Genomic DNA, 16,730 nt, shown 5'->3' on the forward strand with positions numbered 1-16,730 from the left:
ACAGTAATAATAACAGTAATAATAATAATAATAGAGTAAAATAATAAATGCAGTAATAATAATAGAGCAAAATGATGACAATATAATAACAGTAAAATAATAAATGTAATAATAAGAATAATAGAGCAAAATAATGGCAATGTAATAACTAATAATAGAGTAAAATAATAAATGTATAATAATAATAGAGCAAAATAATAGCAATGAAATAACTAATAATAGAGTAAAATAATTAATGTAATATAACAATAATAGTAGTGAAATTATACATTTAATAATAATAATAAATAGAGTAAAATAATACATGTCATAATAATAATAACAACAGAGTAAAATAATAAATAACATTGACTCGAGTATAAGTTGAGGGGGGTTCAGCCTAAAAAAGGGCTGAAAAACTAGGCTTATATTCCAGTATATACAGTAATTTAATTTGTTTTAATTACTGGAGGCTAAGGCTTGAGGAGACAGCAAAGCCTGGAGAAGACAATGATGCTGGGGAAAGTGGAAGGCAAAAGGAAGAGGGGCCGAGCAAGGGCAAGGTGGATGGATGGCATCCTTGAAGTGACCGGACTGACCTTGAGGGAGCTGGGGGTGGTGACGGCCGACAGGGAGCTCTGGCGTGGGCTGGTCCAGGAGGTCACGAAGAGTCGGAGACGACTGAACGAATGAACAACAACAAAGGCTTGACTCTTGAGTTTGGAAGGAAAGTCACTCTCTCTCGGCCTCCCTCGGAGGGAAGGAAGAAGCCACAGGCAACCCACTTACCTCCCTTTGTGAAGAAAAAACCTTCCCAAAAGAAAACTCCCTTGGGTGTGGGACTCCGCCTCAGGCAGGGTCGCCATAAACACAACAAACAAAAGACATGCAATGGCGAGGAATGGGAAAATGTAATAATAATAATAATAATAATAATAATAATAATAATAATAATAGAGCAAAATAGTAATAAATAATATTATTTATTTATTATTTTATTTATTATTTAATACTATTTATTTATTTGTTATTTAAATAATAATAGAGCAAATAATAAAACCACACAAAACCTGAATCCATTTGGGAGTGAAACCAAAGCCATTTTTATATGTATCTTCCCAGCAAATTTCCCTTTTTTTTCCGTCTCCTAGGACTTTCTCTTTTGTGCGTAATTGTTGGGTCCTTTTGTGCATCGCTTCCCCTCCCTTCTCCTCCCTCCTTACACCCAAATGTTTAGGAGACATGAAAGCAGTCCTGTCCCTTTCATTCCTCCTGAGGGTGTCACCCCCCCCCCACAGGCCTCCAAGTCGGGCTTTGTTTTTGGGTCAGAATTACGCACGGAATCGGAAAGCGAGTGGATTCAGCCTCGGGTCTTTTACGCGTGGCTTTCCCACCTTTCTCCTCCTTTCTTACACCAAAATATTGAGGTGATACGAACGCAAACACTTTCTTTTTCTCCTCTTTAAGGTCCCCACATGCCTCGAGGCAGGCCCGTAGCCAGGATTTCGTTTCGGGGGGGGGGGGGGGGCTGAATTTTTTTTCAGGGGGGGTTTCGGGGGGGGGGCTGAGTTTCGGGGGGGGGGGCTGAGTCTGAGTGAAAGAGGGTCTAGCCTACAAACCTTTTGTATCATTACCCCAATAACACCCCCATCATGCATATGGGATATATTGAGTATGGTGCTCAGATCATGATAGGAATAAACATAACAGTTTAAATAATGCACCAGTAAGGCCTTTTCGCAAACCACCATGAAAATTTCGGGGGGGGGCTGAAGCCCCCCGAGCCCCCCCCCCCCCCCCCCCCCGGCTACATGCCTACCTCGAGGTAGGTTTTGGTTTTTGGAACAGGGCGCAAAGGAAGAATTACGCACGGAAACCGAAAGCAAGTGGATTCAGCCTCGGTTCTTTTACGCATCGGTTTCTCGCCCTTCTCCTCCCTTCTTATACCAAAATATTGAGGTGATATGAACGAAAACACTTTCTTTCACTCCTCTTTAAGGTCTCTGTATGCCTCGAGATAGGGTTTGGCTTTAGGAACAGAGGGCAAAAGAAGAATTTCGCACCAAAGGAAGAATTACTCACGGAAACTGAAGGGGAGTAGATTCAGCCTCGGTTCTTTTACGCATCGCTTTCTCGCCCTTCTCCTCCCTCCTTACACCAAAATATTGAGGCGATTTGAAAGCAATCCCTTTCTTTTACTCCTCCTTGAGGTCCCCACATGCATTGAGATTGGTTTTGGCTTTTGGAACAGAGCGTAAAGGAAGAATTTCGCACGGAAACCGAAGGCAAGTGGATTCAGCCTCGGCTCTTTTACGCATGGCTTTCCCACCCTTCTCCTCCCTTCTTACACCAAAATGGTTAGGAGATATGAACGCAAACACTTTCTTTTACTCCTCTTTAAGGTCCCTATATGCACCGAGGTAGGATTTTGCATTTGGAACAAAGGGCAAAAGAAGAATTATGTACGAAAGGAAGAATTACGCAGGGAAACTGAAAGCGAGTGGAGTCAGCCTCGGTTCTTTTACGCATCGCTTTCCCACCCTTCTCCTCCCTCCTTACACCAAAATATTTAGGCGATTTGAAAGCAATATCTTTCTTTTACTCCTCCTCAGGCATGTAGCCGGAGGGGGGGTGCTTTGGGGGCTTCAGACCCACCCCCCCCCCCGAAATTCTCATGGTGGTCTGCGAAAAGGTCTTACTGGTGCATTATTTAAACTTATGTTTATTCATATCAAGATCTGATCACCATGCTCAATATATCCCATATGCATGGGGGTATTATTGGGGTAACGATACAAAAGGTTTGCTAGAGTAGACCCTCTTTCACTCAGACTCAGTCGGCCCCCCCCCCCATCAAAATCCTTGCTACGAGCCTGCTTCTCTTTACGGTCCCCACACGCCTCGGGGTAGGTTTTGGATTTAGGACCAGAGCGCCAAAGAAGAATTACGCACGGAAACCGAAGGCGAGTAGATTTCGCCTCGGTTCTTTTACGCATGGCTTTCTCGCCCTTCTCCTCCCTTCTTTTACCAAAATATTTGGGAGTTATGAATGCTAAGACTTTCTTTTACTCCTCTTTAAGGTCCCCACAGGCCTCGGGGTAGGTTTTGGCTTTTGGAACAGAGGGCAAAGGAAGAATTTCGCATCAAAGGAAGAATTGCGCAGGGAACCTGAAAGCGAGTATATTCAGCCTCGGCTCTTTAACACATCGCTTCTCACCCTTCTTTTACCAAAATATTTGGGAGTCATGAATGCTAAGTCTTTCTTTTACTTCTCCTTAAAGTCCCCACATGCATTGAGATTGGTTTTGGCTTTTGGAACAGAGCGCAAAGGAAGAATTACGCACGGAAACCGAAGGCGAGTAGATTCAGCCTCGGTTCTTTTACGAATGGCTTTCTCGCCCTTCTCCTCCCTTCTTACACCAAAATGGTTAGGAGATATGAACGCAATCTCTTTCTTTCACTCCTCCTTAAGGTCCCCACATGCCTCGAGGTAGGACTTTGCATTTGGAACAAAGAGCAAAAGAAGAATTTCGCACCAAAGGAAGAATTACGCAGGGAAACAGTGGATTCAGCCTCGGCTCTTTTACGCATGGCTTGTCACCCTTCTTTTACCGAAATATTTGGGAGTTATGAATGCTAAGTCTTTCTTTTACTCCTCCTTAAGGTCCCCACGTGCCTCGAGGTAGGATTTGACTTTTGGAACAAAGCGCAAAAGAAGAATTACGTATGAAAGGAAGAATTACGCATGGAAACTGAAAGCGAGTGGATTCAGCCTCGGCTCTTTTACGCATCGCTTTCTCGCCCTTCTCCTCTCTCTTTACACCAAAACATGGAGGCGATTTGAAAGCAATCTCTTTCTTTTACTCCTCCTTGAGGTCCCCACATGCCTCGAGGTAGGTTTTTCCTTTGGGAAGAGAGCGCAAAGGAAGAATCCCGCGTGGAAACCGAAAGAGCAGAGCGACGCCGCCTGGGTGCGCCCATCCAAGGAGAGCGAATGGAGTCCGAAACACTCCAGCCTCTCCTCCAAACCTTGAGCTATATCCGTGGGCTAATTAATCCCGCGGGGAAAACCGGGCAGAATATAGACATTTCCTTCTCTGCAAGGAAGGCTTCAAAGCGATCTCGCTCTCGAGTGAATCCACTTGATCCCACCTCCGTTTCAAACTAAAAGGGTTTGGAGTTGGAGAGCGGCGAAGGGATCCTTGACTTGCCAAGGGATTGTTGTTGTTGTTGTTATTATTATTGGGGATTATTTCCCATCCAAACCGAAATCCCCCCAAAAGAAAGACCCCCAAAACTCGCCTTTTTCCCCGTCGGTTTTTAATACATTTCCATATGATTTCGTTCCCACTGATCCACAGAAACACAGAGTCCTTGTTGTCCTTCGAAAGTAACAAAAAGCGGCCCAACAACCACGGCTTCTTTTATTTCCTTTCTTCACACACAAGAGGAAATGGCACAATGAGGTTTGGGCACATTGTGAGTATCCATGGTGGTTTCCCCCTGGCAAAAAGAAGAGTCCCAAAGGTGCCAATCTGCAAAGACAACCTTCCCACCCTCCCCACTCTCCACACCAGATTATTATAAGATACACAACAAGATGAGTCCACAGCAGACACGGTTACTCTGCTGGCTGTTGTATTGGATCACAAGTCAGACCCTTCCCAAGTGGGAATAATGTGTGCGGATCCCAGTAGGGTGGCCTTTCGCCAGATGGTCACTTTGTCAGCTCCAGTTGTTTTTAAGTGCAAGCCAAGGTCTTGAGGCACTGCACCCAAGTGTGCCGATCACCACTGGGATCACCTTGACTGAGTCTTTGCAGTTCTATCTTTAACAGACAGTAATTTTGTCAGCTCCAGTTGTTTTTAAGTGCAGGCCAAGGCCTTTAGGCACTGCACCCAGCGTGCCAATCTACACTGGGATCACCTTGACTGGCTTGTGCCGGTCTATTCCTAACAGACAGTAATTTTGTCAGCACCAATTGTTTTTAAGTGCAGGCCAAGGTCTTTAGGCACTGAACCCAAGTGTGCCGATCACCACTGGGACCACCTTGATTGGCTTGTGCCAGAGTCTTTGCAGTAATTTTGTCAATGCCAATTGTTTTTAAGTGCAAGCCAAGGTCTTTAGACACTGCACCCAGTGTGCAAATCATGACTGGGACCCCCTTGACTGGCTTGAGCCAGAGTCTTTTCAAGTCTATCCCTAACAGACAGTAATTTTGTCAGTGCCAATTGTTTTTAAGTGCAAGCCAAGGTCTTTAGGCACTGAGCCCAAGTGTGCCAATCACCACTGGGACCACCTTGACTGGCTTGTGCCAGAGTCTTTGCAGTTCTATCTTTAACAGACAGTAATTTTGTCAATGCCAATTGTTTTTAAGTACAGGCCAAGGTCTTGAGGCACTGAACCCAAGTGCTGATCACCACTGGGACCACCTTGACTGAGTCTTTGCACAGACAGTAACAGACAGTAATTTTGTCACTGCTGATTGTTTTTAAGTGCTGGCCAAGGTCTTTAGGCACTTTAGGCACTGCACCCAGTGTGCTGATCATGACTGGGACCACCTTTAATGGCTTGTGCCAGAGTCTTTGCAGTTCTATCTTTAACAAACAGTAATTTTGTCAACGCCAATTGTTTTTAAGTACAGGCCAAGGTCTTTAGGCACTGCACCCAGTGTGCTGATCATGACTTACACCACCTTGCAGTTCTATCTTTGACAGACAGTAATTTTGTCAACACCAATTGTTTTTAAGTACAGGCCAAGGTCTTGAGGCACTGAACCCAAGTGCGCCGATCACCACTGGGACCACCTTGACTGAGTCTTTGCAGTTCTATCTTTAACAGACAGTAATTTTGTCAGTGCCAATTGTTTTTAAGTACAGGCCAAGGTCTTTAGGCACTGCACCCAGTGTGCTGATCATGACTTACACCACCTTGCAGTTCTATCTTTAACAGACAGTGATTTTGTCAATGCCAATTGTTTTTAAGTACAGGCCAAGGTCTTTAGGCGCTGCACCCAGTGTGCTGATCATGACTGGGACCACCTTTAATGGCTTGTGCCAGTTCTATCTTTACCAGATGGTAATTTTCTCAGTGCCGATTGTTTTTAAGTGCAGGCCAAGGTCTTGAGGCACTGCACCCAGTGTACCAATTATGACTGGGACCACCTTGACTGAGTCTTTGCAGTTCTATCTTTAACAGACAGTAATTTTGTCAGCGCCAATTGTTTTTAGGTGCAGGCCAAGGTCTTTAGGCACTGCACCCAGTGTGCCGATCACCACTGGGACCCCCTTGACTGGCTTGTGCCAGCGCCAAATCTTTAAATCCTCATATTGTGTAAGATTTGCCAGTTGCTTCTCATCATCATCATCATCATCATCATCATCGTCATTATTTTCCCCGCCGCTTTTTCAACACCACAAAATCCACACCAAGGGCAAAGGACACTTGCCTATCCACAAACTACAGGACAAGGAAGGAAGGAAGGAAGGAGGGAAGAATGGCGGGTCTTCGGGAGTGAGTGAGGGAGGGAGGCAAAAGGGTTTGGAAAAAAGGGGATCAGGGCAAAAAGGCCCCCCAAAAAGCTGGAGCCTCCTCCTCCTGTTACTCCACCACGGAACGCACCTCACAGAGAGGCCCCAGAGCCACACACTGTACATGACACAACACCAGGACCCCATTGATTATTGACATTGGATAACAACGGCATAATATAGGACGCCGGTTTGGGGGGGGGGTCCCCCTTGATCTGGCTTCAAGCCCCTGCCCCTCCCGCCCCTTTATACAAAGACACATCACTGGGTTGCTGTGAGTTTTTCGGGCTGTTTGGCCATGTTCCAAAAGCATTCTCTCCTGACATTTCACCCACATCTATGGCAGGCATCCTCAGAGGTTGTGAGGTATGTTGGAAACTAGGAAAGTGGAATGATGTCCAGGGAGGGAGGAAAAACTCTTGTCTGTTGGTCTGTTTTCCTAGTTTCCAACAGACCTCACCAAAAAGTAACTTTGCAACAACTCTAAACAGTATAATATAATTTAACACCTTCGGATTTGCTACTCCGGTGAAATCGTCTGTATTCTTCCTCCTTTGGATAATCTCCATATTAATTTAAAAGTGCATATAATATTGGGCCTTATAATGTTATAATGTAATGTGTTGTCGAAGGCTTTTGTGGCCATAATCATTGGGTTGCGGTGAGTTTTCCAAGCTGTACGGCCAGTTAACGCCTCCCAACAAAGGATTCCCCCCAGGCAGTAAGCAGCCAGACTTTGGAACTGAAAGGCTCGACTATTCAAGGTGACCAATGGCAACATCCACATCTGCCTGAATTGTTGAAGGCTTCCATGGCCGGAATCACTGGGTTGTTGTGGGTTTTCCGGCCTATATGGCCACATTCCAAAGTATTCTCTCCTGACAAAAATGTGGACAATGTCAACCACAAAAATGAACAAAATCTGGTTTACCAGTAGTTAAAAAAACTCTACAATCATAACAGTAAATAAAGGACAGCACCCAAAAATTGGTGAAAACCTGGCTTTTTGAACAGGCCTTCCCAGGGGTGGCTCAAGGCGGTACGCAAATTACGCTTTTGCGTAGAGCGCACGTCTCGGGGGGGGGCACACTTGAGGAGCTCTTGAGTCGCCCCTTCCCCGAACAACATTGGTTACCCATTGAGCACCGGATCACTTTCAAAGGGATGGGACTCCCCTTTAAGGCCTTGCATGGTCTGGGGCTGATGTACCTGAGGGACCGCCTCACCCCCTCCCAACCCCAGAGATCCCTCCGTTCTGAGGACCAAGATCTACTGTAAGTCCCCAGTGTCAAGACCTTGCGTCTAACAGCAACTCACATAGGAAGTAGTTGTGTTATGGTTAAGCCAAAGGTTGTGGTTAACTGGATGAGAGCTAACAAACTGAAATTGAATCCAGACAAGACAGAGATCCCTCCGTTCTGAGGACCAAGATCTACTGGAAATTCCCAGTGTCAAGACCTTGCGCCTAACAGCAACCAGGCACAGAGCCTTCACAGCAGTGGCACCATCGCTCTGGAACACTCTGCCACCTGAAGTCCGTGCCTTGCGGGACTTATCAGCTTTCCGCAGGGCATGTCAGACATACCTGTTTCGACGGGCCTTTGATCTTTGATATTGCTGTTTTTAAATTGTTTTAAATTGCTCTTAAATTTTATTAAATCTTAACCATTCTTGTAAGCCGCTCTGAGCCCCAGGGAAGGGAGTGCCGGCACATAAGTTCAAATAATAAATAAATAAATAAACACCCAGAAGAAGCTCACTCTCCCTCCTTCCTTCCCTCACAAGTGCGCATGTGTGCACGCGTTGTCTTCCTCTCCTCCTCCTCTTCGCAGGCCAAGGGAGACAACGCTGGTGTGTGTCCCTCTCCCGGCGTTAGGAAGTGTGCAGGGAAGGAGGGGCAATGCAGGGCGCGCACTTCCTAACACCAGGAGAGGGACGCGCACTCAGGAAAAGAGGCTTCATGCAGGGAGCATGCCTTCCTCGCCAGGTTGGGCTCCCAAGCCTGGCACCCAGCCTGGTGAGGAAGTCGCACAGAGCAGCGGAGGGGCGAGGGGGAAGCTGCCAAGGCCCTCTTCGGCAGCACCCACTTCCTTGCCCATCCGTTGCTCCATGCCTCAAAGTTTCCCTTCCTCGCCAGGCTGGGCTCCCAAGCCTGGCGCCCAGCCTGGCGAGGAAGGAGCGCGGAGTAGCGGAGGGGGAAGCTGCCACCACCGAGGCCCTCTTCGTGCCTCAAAGGAGTGTGTGTGTGTGTGTATATATATATATATATATATATAAAATTTTTCAATGATTGGTGGGGGGGGGGGCGCCAAAATTCCATTTTCTTACATCTGAAAATTACCTGGGGCCATCCCTGGGCCTTCCCAAATATGACCTAGATCAGTGGTTTTCAACCTGGGGGTCGCGACCCCCAGAGGGGTCGTTTGGCAATTCTCGAGGGGTCTCGGCCCCGCCTCCTCGTGCACGCCTCATGTGTCATCCTCAGGGTGCTGGTGAAGTTCAGAATGCTCTTTGATCGAAGGGGAACTATAAATCCACACAACTGCAACTCCCAAATACCAGGGTCTATTTTCTCCAAATTCCACCCGTGTTCCAATTTGGGAATATTGCACATTTGTGCCAAATTTGGTCCAGACCCATAGTTGTTTGGGTTCACAGTGCTCTCCAGATGTAGGTGAACTACAACTCCCAAACTGAAGATCAATGCCCACCAAACCCTTCCAATATCTTATGTTGGTCATGTTCTACATCTCTCATAAATCACTGTCAATTCCTCCCAACCCCCTCCAGTATTTTCTTTTGGCAATGGGGGTTCTGGGTGTCGGGTTTGGCCCATGTGTTATTTGTGGGGGTCTCAGTGGTCTGTGGAAGTCAGAGCCGAGTCAGTTGAAGGTACTGCAGATCCCATCATCCATTGTCCATACTCCCCCAAACATTAATTAATTATGCATTAATTATGTTCCAATTTGTAATGAGCTGAGAGGGGTGGGATATCAATGTAGTAAATAAATACATACATACATAAAAATAAATAAAAACAAAAACAGGGGAATCCCAGACCAGAAACAATCAGGGTGAGCTAATCACCTCCCAATAAAGGATTCGCCCAGGCAGCAACCAGCTAGGCTTTGAAGCTGAAAGGCCATTAAATGCTAATCAAGGTGGCCAATGGCAACATTCACACTTGCTTCCAAGAGACAAGAGTTCTTTCTTTCTTTCACCCTGGACATCATTTCACAGACATATGAACCTCATTTTCCAAGTTTCCAACAGGCCTCACAACCTCTGAGGATGCCTGCCGTAGATGCAGGTGAAATGTCAGGAGAGAATGCTTCTGGAACATGGCCAGACAGCCCAGAAAACTCACAACAATCCAGACAAGAGTTCTTTCTCTCACAGTGGGCATTCCAGAGATATATACACCTCATTTTTCTAGTTTCCCACAGACCTCACAACCTCGGAGGATGCTTGCCATAGATGCAGGCAAAACGTCAGGAGAGAATGCTCCTGGAACATGGCCGGACAGCCTGGAAAACTCACAACAACCCAATGATTCCGGCCATGAAAGCCTTCAATAATTAAAAAAGATGCAATCCAAAGATGCAGGCGAAATGTCAGGAGAGAATGTTTCTGGAAGATGGCCAGACACCCCAGGAAACTCACAACAACCCAGATGAGAGTTCTTTCCCACCCAAGACATTCCACAGACATATAAACCTCATTTGCCTAGTCTCGGACAGATCTCACAACCTCTGAGGATGCCTGCCATAGATGCAGACGAAACATCAGGAGAGAATGCTCCTGGAACATGGCCAGACAGCTTGGAACACTCACAACAACCCAGACAAGAGTTCCTTCTCCCGCTCACGATATTCCACAGAATATAAACCTCACTTGCCTAGTTTCTGATGGGCCTCACAACCTCTGAGGATGCCTGCCATCTATGTGGGTGAAATGTCAGGAGAGAATGCTTCTGGAACATGGCCAGACAGCCCGGAAAACTCACAGCAACCCAGTTATGATTCAAGGTGGGATCTGTCCCTCTTAGAACACAGAGCTATAAGTGTATTGTTTACCTATCCTTCAAATAATCACCACAACGGTTGAAGAGCTTTGGAGGGAAGGGGAGACACTCTGGACACGACAACGATGCAAACACAGACCCTTCTTTTGTCCACGTTTAAGGGAGACACCTTTTTGCAAAGCCAACTTGTACCGAGGGGTCCACGCGGCACCCGTGCTCCCTCTCCTCCGCTCGCAGGCAGCAAACACGTGGTCAAGGCCGCCCGGTCAGTTGGCGATGTGCCTCGGCCTCCCTCAAGTCAAGCCCGAGAACTGCTGTGTCCTTCAATCCACGGCCACGGCTCTTCCAACCTCCAAGCGTGGACGGATGGTCACTCCTCAACCTGGTGGAGGCCTCAACGTGGTGGCTGCTTGTAGTTGCCGTTGATCTCCTGGGCGATGGTGACGGCCTCGGCTCCCAGTGGCAACCGGTCGCTGTATTCGGAGCCCACCTCGAACTCCTCCGGGTTGGTCTTGGACTGGGATTCGGCCAGGGAGCTCGCCGCCATGCTCTCGTCTCGGGCCAGCTGCCCTTGGCTGGTGGCCGCTCTGCCCAGCTCCCCTCTTCCTCCTCCTCCGCTCTCTTCCTCTTCCTCTTCCTCTCCGACCCCTTCCCCAACCTCGCTGGGGTCGTCATTCTTCTCTGAACCCAGGTAGGACGCGCGGGGGTCGAAATCGGCGGCCATGTGCTTCTCCATCTGGTCCGGGTTGCGGGCCCTCAAGATGAGCTTGTAGGTCTTGCCTTGGTAGGTGGAGAGCAGGTGGCAGCAGGTGGCCCCCAGCAAGGGGACCGTGGCCACGCCCAGGAGGAAGATGCTGACCACCACGATGATGAGGAGCGAGGGCACCTCTTGCTTGGTGCTGAAGACCACCTGGACCGGGCAGTCCTCACCGGCATAGGTCAGGCAGACGGAGTAGTTGGTGCCGGGCCGCAAGCCTTGGAACCAGTAGGCGTTGACGCCCTCCTCGATCCGCGACCACTGGACCAAAGATGGCCGCCCTCCCGGAGGCTTCTCCTCGCACAGGTAGAGCCGCCTCAGGTGCGCTTTCTCCGGCGTGGAGGAGGAAGAGGAGAAGGGGGTGAGCTGGACTTTGGCCTCCCGCTCGGACACGTCGAGGGCGATGACGCCCAAGTCGAAGCTGTGGGGCTTGAGAGCGGCCGCGCTCTGGTTGAAGGCAGCGTGGTTGGAGACGTAGCGTGGTTCAGGGCTGGGCCCACAGCGCTTCTCGAAATGCGGGGGCTGGAAAGGTGAGTCCTCGCCCCCCGCCCGGTCACTGCTGCTTGGGAGCTCGCTCCCGGACGGCGAAGCGTGGACGTTCCGGGACGTGGTGGGCCGGGAGAGCGTCGGCGGTTTGCTCCTCTCGTCCGGCTTCATGACGCTGTTCTTGGAGGCCTTGCCCTCCGGCTTGCCCTCTCCTCCTCCGAGGGGGGGTTGCAGCCCGGGGGAGTCGGGGTCCTTGGGGGCATCCGCCAGGGCAACGTGGACGGAGCTTTGGTTGGCGCCCATCTCGTTGCTGGCCAGGCAGGTGTAGGTGCCTTCTTCTCTCTTGCTCAGGTGCGTGATCACCAGAGTGCCGTTGCTAAAGGTCCGGAAAGGCTCTGGCGCGCCGTCTTCCGAGGGCAGCCGGTTACTCTGCTCGCTCTGGTCACTCTTGTTCCGATTGGGCAGCTCCAAAGTTTGGCCCGAGGAGGTCTGGACGCGCCATTGGAGCTCCGGCGGAGGTGACCCCGAAGCCTGGCAGTGTAAAGCCAAGGTCAAGCCGTAGGCAAGCGAGGTGCGCTCCAGGTTGGGGTGGTAGGTCAAGGCGACGGTGGGGGCGGAGCAGGGTATGGCGGGGATCTTGGCCAACGGGAGGTCCTTCCAGGGCTCGGGCGCCGCGCAGGCGATGGCCTCCCGCTCCGGGATGGAGATCAAGGTGTTCTTGGTCCAGTTCTTGAGCCACATGAGCTGGCAGGTGCAGTTGAAGGGGTTGTTGTAGATCTGGAGGTGGGAGAGGGAGGTGAGGGGCTCGAAGGTGCCCTCCGCCAAGGCGGCGAAGCGGTTGTTGTTGATGCGGAGGGAGCGCAGGTCGCGCAGGGTGCGGAAGGCCCACCTGGGCAGGTACGCCATGCGGTTGTTGTTCATCTTGAGGAGCTGGAGGGCGCTCAGGTTGCGCAGGTCCTCCCAGGGGAAGTCCACGATCTGGTTGTGGCTCATGTCCAGGTTCTTCAGCTGGCCCAGGATGGAGAGCGTGCCCTCCTCCACGGCGGAGATGCGGTTGTGGGCCAGCCACAGCGAGGTCACCCCGGTCACCCCCTCGAAGGAGCCCCTCCCCAGCAGGGAGATCTTGTTGGCCGAGAGGCTCAAGGTGGTCACGTTGGACGGCAGCCCCAGCGGCACCGTGGACAGCTCCTTGTAGGCGCAGTCCGCAAACTGCTGCGCGTACTTGTCCACGCAGGCACAGGGCGCCGGGCAGGCGTGGGCCAACCGTGGAGGGGCCCACCCCAAGAAGGCCCAGCAGGCAGCCGACAGGCACAGCCGGAGGAGGAGTGGAGGAGACGGCATCTTGGCCCTGGAGAAGGAAGAAGGAAGGAGGGGAGGAAGAGGAAGGGGCCGGTTAGGACAAGAGATGCATCACCCCCTCCGTTGTTGTTGTTGATTCATTCAGTTTCTCTCTCTCTCTCCCTCTCTTCTCTTGGTCTTGTCGTTCCTTCCTTCTCTCCCTCCTTCCTTCCTTCTAGCTCTCTCTCCTTCTCTCCTTCCTTCTCCCTCCCTCCCTCCTTCTCTCTCTCCGTCCTCTCCTTCCTTCCTTCTATCTCTCTCCTTCCTTCTCTCCCTCCCTCCTTCCTTCTCCCTCCCTCCTCCCTTCTCTCTCCCTCCTCTCTTCTCCCTCCCTCCTTCCTTCTCTTCCTCCTTCTCTCTCTCTCTCCTTCCTTCCTTCTCTCTCTCCTTCCTTCCTTCTCTTGTCCTCCTTCCTCCTCTCTTCCTTCCTTCTCTCTCCTTCTCTTCCTCCTTCCTTCTCTCCCCCTCCTTCCTCCTCCCTTCTCTCCCTCCTTCCTTCTCTCTCTCTCCTTTCTTCTCTCCCTCCTTCTTTCTCTCTCTCTCTTTCTCATCCCTCCCTCCTTCCTTCTCTCTCCCTCCTTCCTTCTCTTTCCCTCCTTCTCTCTCTCCTTCTCTCTCTTCCTCCTACCTTCCTCCTTCCTTCTCTCTCCCTCCTTCTCCCTCCTTCCTTCTATCTCTCCCTCCTTCTCTCTCTCCTTCCTTCTCTCCCTTCCTCCTTCCTTCTCTCCCTTCCTCCTTCCTTCTCTCCCCCTCCTTCCTCCTACCTTCCTCCTTCCTTCTCTCCCTCCCTCCTTCTCTCCCCCTCCTTCCTCCTACCTTCCTCCTTCCTTCTCTCCCTTCCTCCTTCCTTCTCTCTCCCTCCTTCCTCCTCCCTCCCTTCTTCCTTCTCTCCCTCCCTCCTTCTCTCTCTTCCTCCTTCCTTCTCTCTCTCTCTCCTTCCTTCTCTCTCCCTCCTTCCTTCTCTCCCTGCCCTCTACCTGGGGCTGCCTTTGAAGATGGGCCAGAAACTGCCGTTAGTGCAAAGGTCAGCAGCCAGGTTGTTAAGGAGAGCAAATTCCAGGGCGTGGTCCACTCACCCACCCACTTCACACAGCTCCATTGGCTACTGCTGATAAGTTTCGGGTCTCACTACAAGGTGCAAGCTATTATTATTATTATTATTATTATTATTATTATTATTATTATTATCTTTATTTGTACCCTGCTAGCATATCCCGAAGGACTCGATGCGGCTTCCAAAGGCCGAGGCCTCAACATAACAACAACATAAAACAATACAACTCAAAGCAAATCAAAAACATAAAGCAATATCAACAAAACATCACCTACAAAGCCCGAAATGGTTTGCAACCTGCCTATCTTTGCTACCACATCTATGAACCTGTGCAATCTCTAAGCTCTTCTGGAGAGAGTCTCCTCTCGCTCCCACCCCCTCTCACAAGTGCACTCCCACCCCCCCACCCCCACCCACCTATCACAAGTGCGGTTGGTGAGTACGAGAGGCGGGGGCTTCTCCGTGGTGGCCCCCCAGTTCTGGAGCTCTCCCCCCAGGGAGACGAGGCAGGCCCCCACCCTCTCCACCTTTCATAAGGATCTAAAAACATGGACGTTCCCCTGTGGTTTTGATGAGACCCTTCCCCAGATAATTTTGGCCGAGCCCAGACGTTCTTCCCAATATCAGGAGATGGGTTGTTTGCTCAATGGTGGATTTATGTTGTTTTATGTCGTTGTTTCATGAACTTGATTGTGTTATATTTTAAACTGTTGATCGGGTTTGTCCCCAGGTCAGATGCCCCGAGATTGAGGCGGGGTGCAAAAATAACAATATTATTATTATTATTATTATTATTATTATTACTATTGGAAACACAACAAGAGGAGTCCACAGCAGACAAGATCCCTCGGCTGGCTGTTGTATTGGATCACACTTCCCAAATGTCTAGGACTGGGTGATGGGTCAGGAAATATTCCCCAATTATTATTATTATTATTATTATTATTATTATTATTCTCTTTCCTTCACTCTCTCCTTCCTTTTCTGCCTTCCTTCTCTCCCTCCTTCCTTCTCTTTCTTTTTCCTCCTCTCCTTCCTTCCTTCTCTCCCTCCTTCCCCCTTCCTTCTCTCCCTCCTTCCTTCTTAATCTCCCTTCTTCCCTCCTTCCTTCCTTCCCTCCTTTTTCTCTCCCTCCTTCCTTCTCTCCCTCCTTCTTAATCTCCCTTCTTCCCTCCTTCCTTTTCTCTCCCCTCCTTCTCTCCCTCCCTTCTTTTCCTTCTCTCTCTTCTTCCTTCTCTCCTTCTTTCTCTCTCCCTCCTCTTCCTCCTTCCCTCCCTCCTTTTTCTCTCCCTCCTTCTCACCCTCCTTCCCTCTCTCCTTCTTAATCTGCCTTCTTCCCTCCTTCTTTCTCTCCCTCCCTCCTTCCTTCTTTTCCTTCTCTTTCTTCCTTCTCTCTAATCTCCCTTCTTCCCTCCTTCCTTCCCTCCCTTACTTTTCCTTCCTTCTCTCCCTCCTTCTTTCTCTCCCTCCTTTTCCTTCCTTCCCTCCCTCCTTCTTTCTCTCCTTCCTTCCTTCCCTCCCTCCCTTCTTTTTCTCTCCCTCCTTCCTCCTTCTTTTCCTTCTTTCTTCTCTCCGTCTCTCTCCCCCTCCTTCCTTCTTTTCCTTCTCTCGCTTCTTCCTTCCTTCCCTCCCTCCTTCTCCTCCTCTTTTCTAATCTCTCTCCTTCCCTCCTCTCCCTTCCTCCTTCCCTTACTTCTTCCTCCTCTCCCTCCTTCTTTCCCTTCTCTCTCTTCTTCCTATGCTCCCTTTCTCCTGCCCTCTCTCCTTCCTTCTCTCTCTCTCTTTCCTTCTCTGACTCCTTCCTTTGCTCTCCTTCCGCGACGTCCAGAAAAGACAGAGAGAGAGAGGGAGAGAGGGGGGAGGGAGACCGGAGAGCGACCCCTCCCTTCTTCGCCCTCCCCCCGACAGACAGACAGACAGACAGACAGACCCCTCCCTGGGCTGCTTTCCCTGGGGTCGGAGAGGGCAAACCCCACCCGGAGAGAGAGAGTTGGGGGGGGGGGGAGAAGGAGCCAGGCTCTGGGACCTCCCAAAAGGGCCACTTCACCCCCCCCCCGAGGAAAAGAAGGGCTCTGGGACCCCCCTCCTCCTCCTTTCCCAAAAGGGCCACTACACCCCCCCCCTCGGAGGAAAAGAGGGGCTCCCCAGCGGGTCCTTTTCCGCCTTCGGGGCGTGCCTGCCGTCCAGCCCCCCCACCCTCTCCTTCCCTCCCTTGAGGCGAAAAAGCCTGGAAGTCCAAAGAGGGAGGGGTCTCTCAATACGGACCCCCCCCCCCGAACATTATCCCCAAGCCCCTTCCCTGGGAACCCCGAAGCCCCCCAAAACCCGACGCCCTGCCTCATGGGAAGCCAGGCACCCCCCAAAGCCCCCCCCCCTTCCCCAGTTCTGCTGGGGTCCTTCAAGGTCTTTAAAGGGGGGAGGACCCTCGCCCACCCTTTGGGCCCCGACACCCCCCTCCTTACCGTCTGATGTGGGGCGCGCTCCGGCGGCGGGTCTGTCTGTCCGTCTAGGGGGGCGTCTCCCCCAAGGCTGGAGCGGGGCCCCCCGATTCCAAGGAAGGGC

At 50.6% G+C, this 16,730-nt stretch overlaps 1 protein-coding gene across 1 annotated transcript in view; it reads right to left on the reverse strand.

Moving 5' to 3' along the window:
• Positions 1-4,277: 4,277 nt before the first annotated feature.
• Positions 4,278-16,730, reverse strand: part of ISLR2 (immunoglobulin superfamily containing leucine rich repeat 2) — a 12,605-nt gene continuing 152 nt past the window's right edge. The window contains exons 1-2 of the mRNA XM_060755802.2: positions 16,631-16,730; positions 4,278-13,124 (exon numbers count right to left, since the gene is read on the reverse strand). The exon at positions 16,631-16,730 is cut by the window's right edge and continues 152 nt beyond it. Coding sequence (XP_060611785.2) covers positions 10,928-13,117 — 2,190 coding nt within the window. The 5' untranslated portion in view covers positions 13,118-13,124; positions 16,631-16,730 and the 3' untranslated portion in view covers positions 4,278-10,927. The remainder of the gene's footprint in view (positions 13,125-16,630) is intronic.

This window comes from Anolis sagrei, chromosome 9 (assembly GCF_037176765.1).
Source record: "Anolis sagrei isolate rAnoSag1 chromosome 9, rAnoSag1.mat, whole genome shotgun sequence".
Taxonomy (NCBI): Eukaryota; Metazoa; Chordata; class Lepidosauria; order Squamata; family Dactyloidae; genus Anolis; species Anolis sagrei.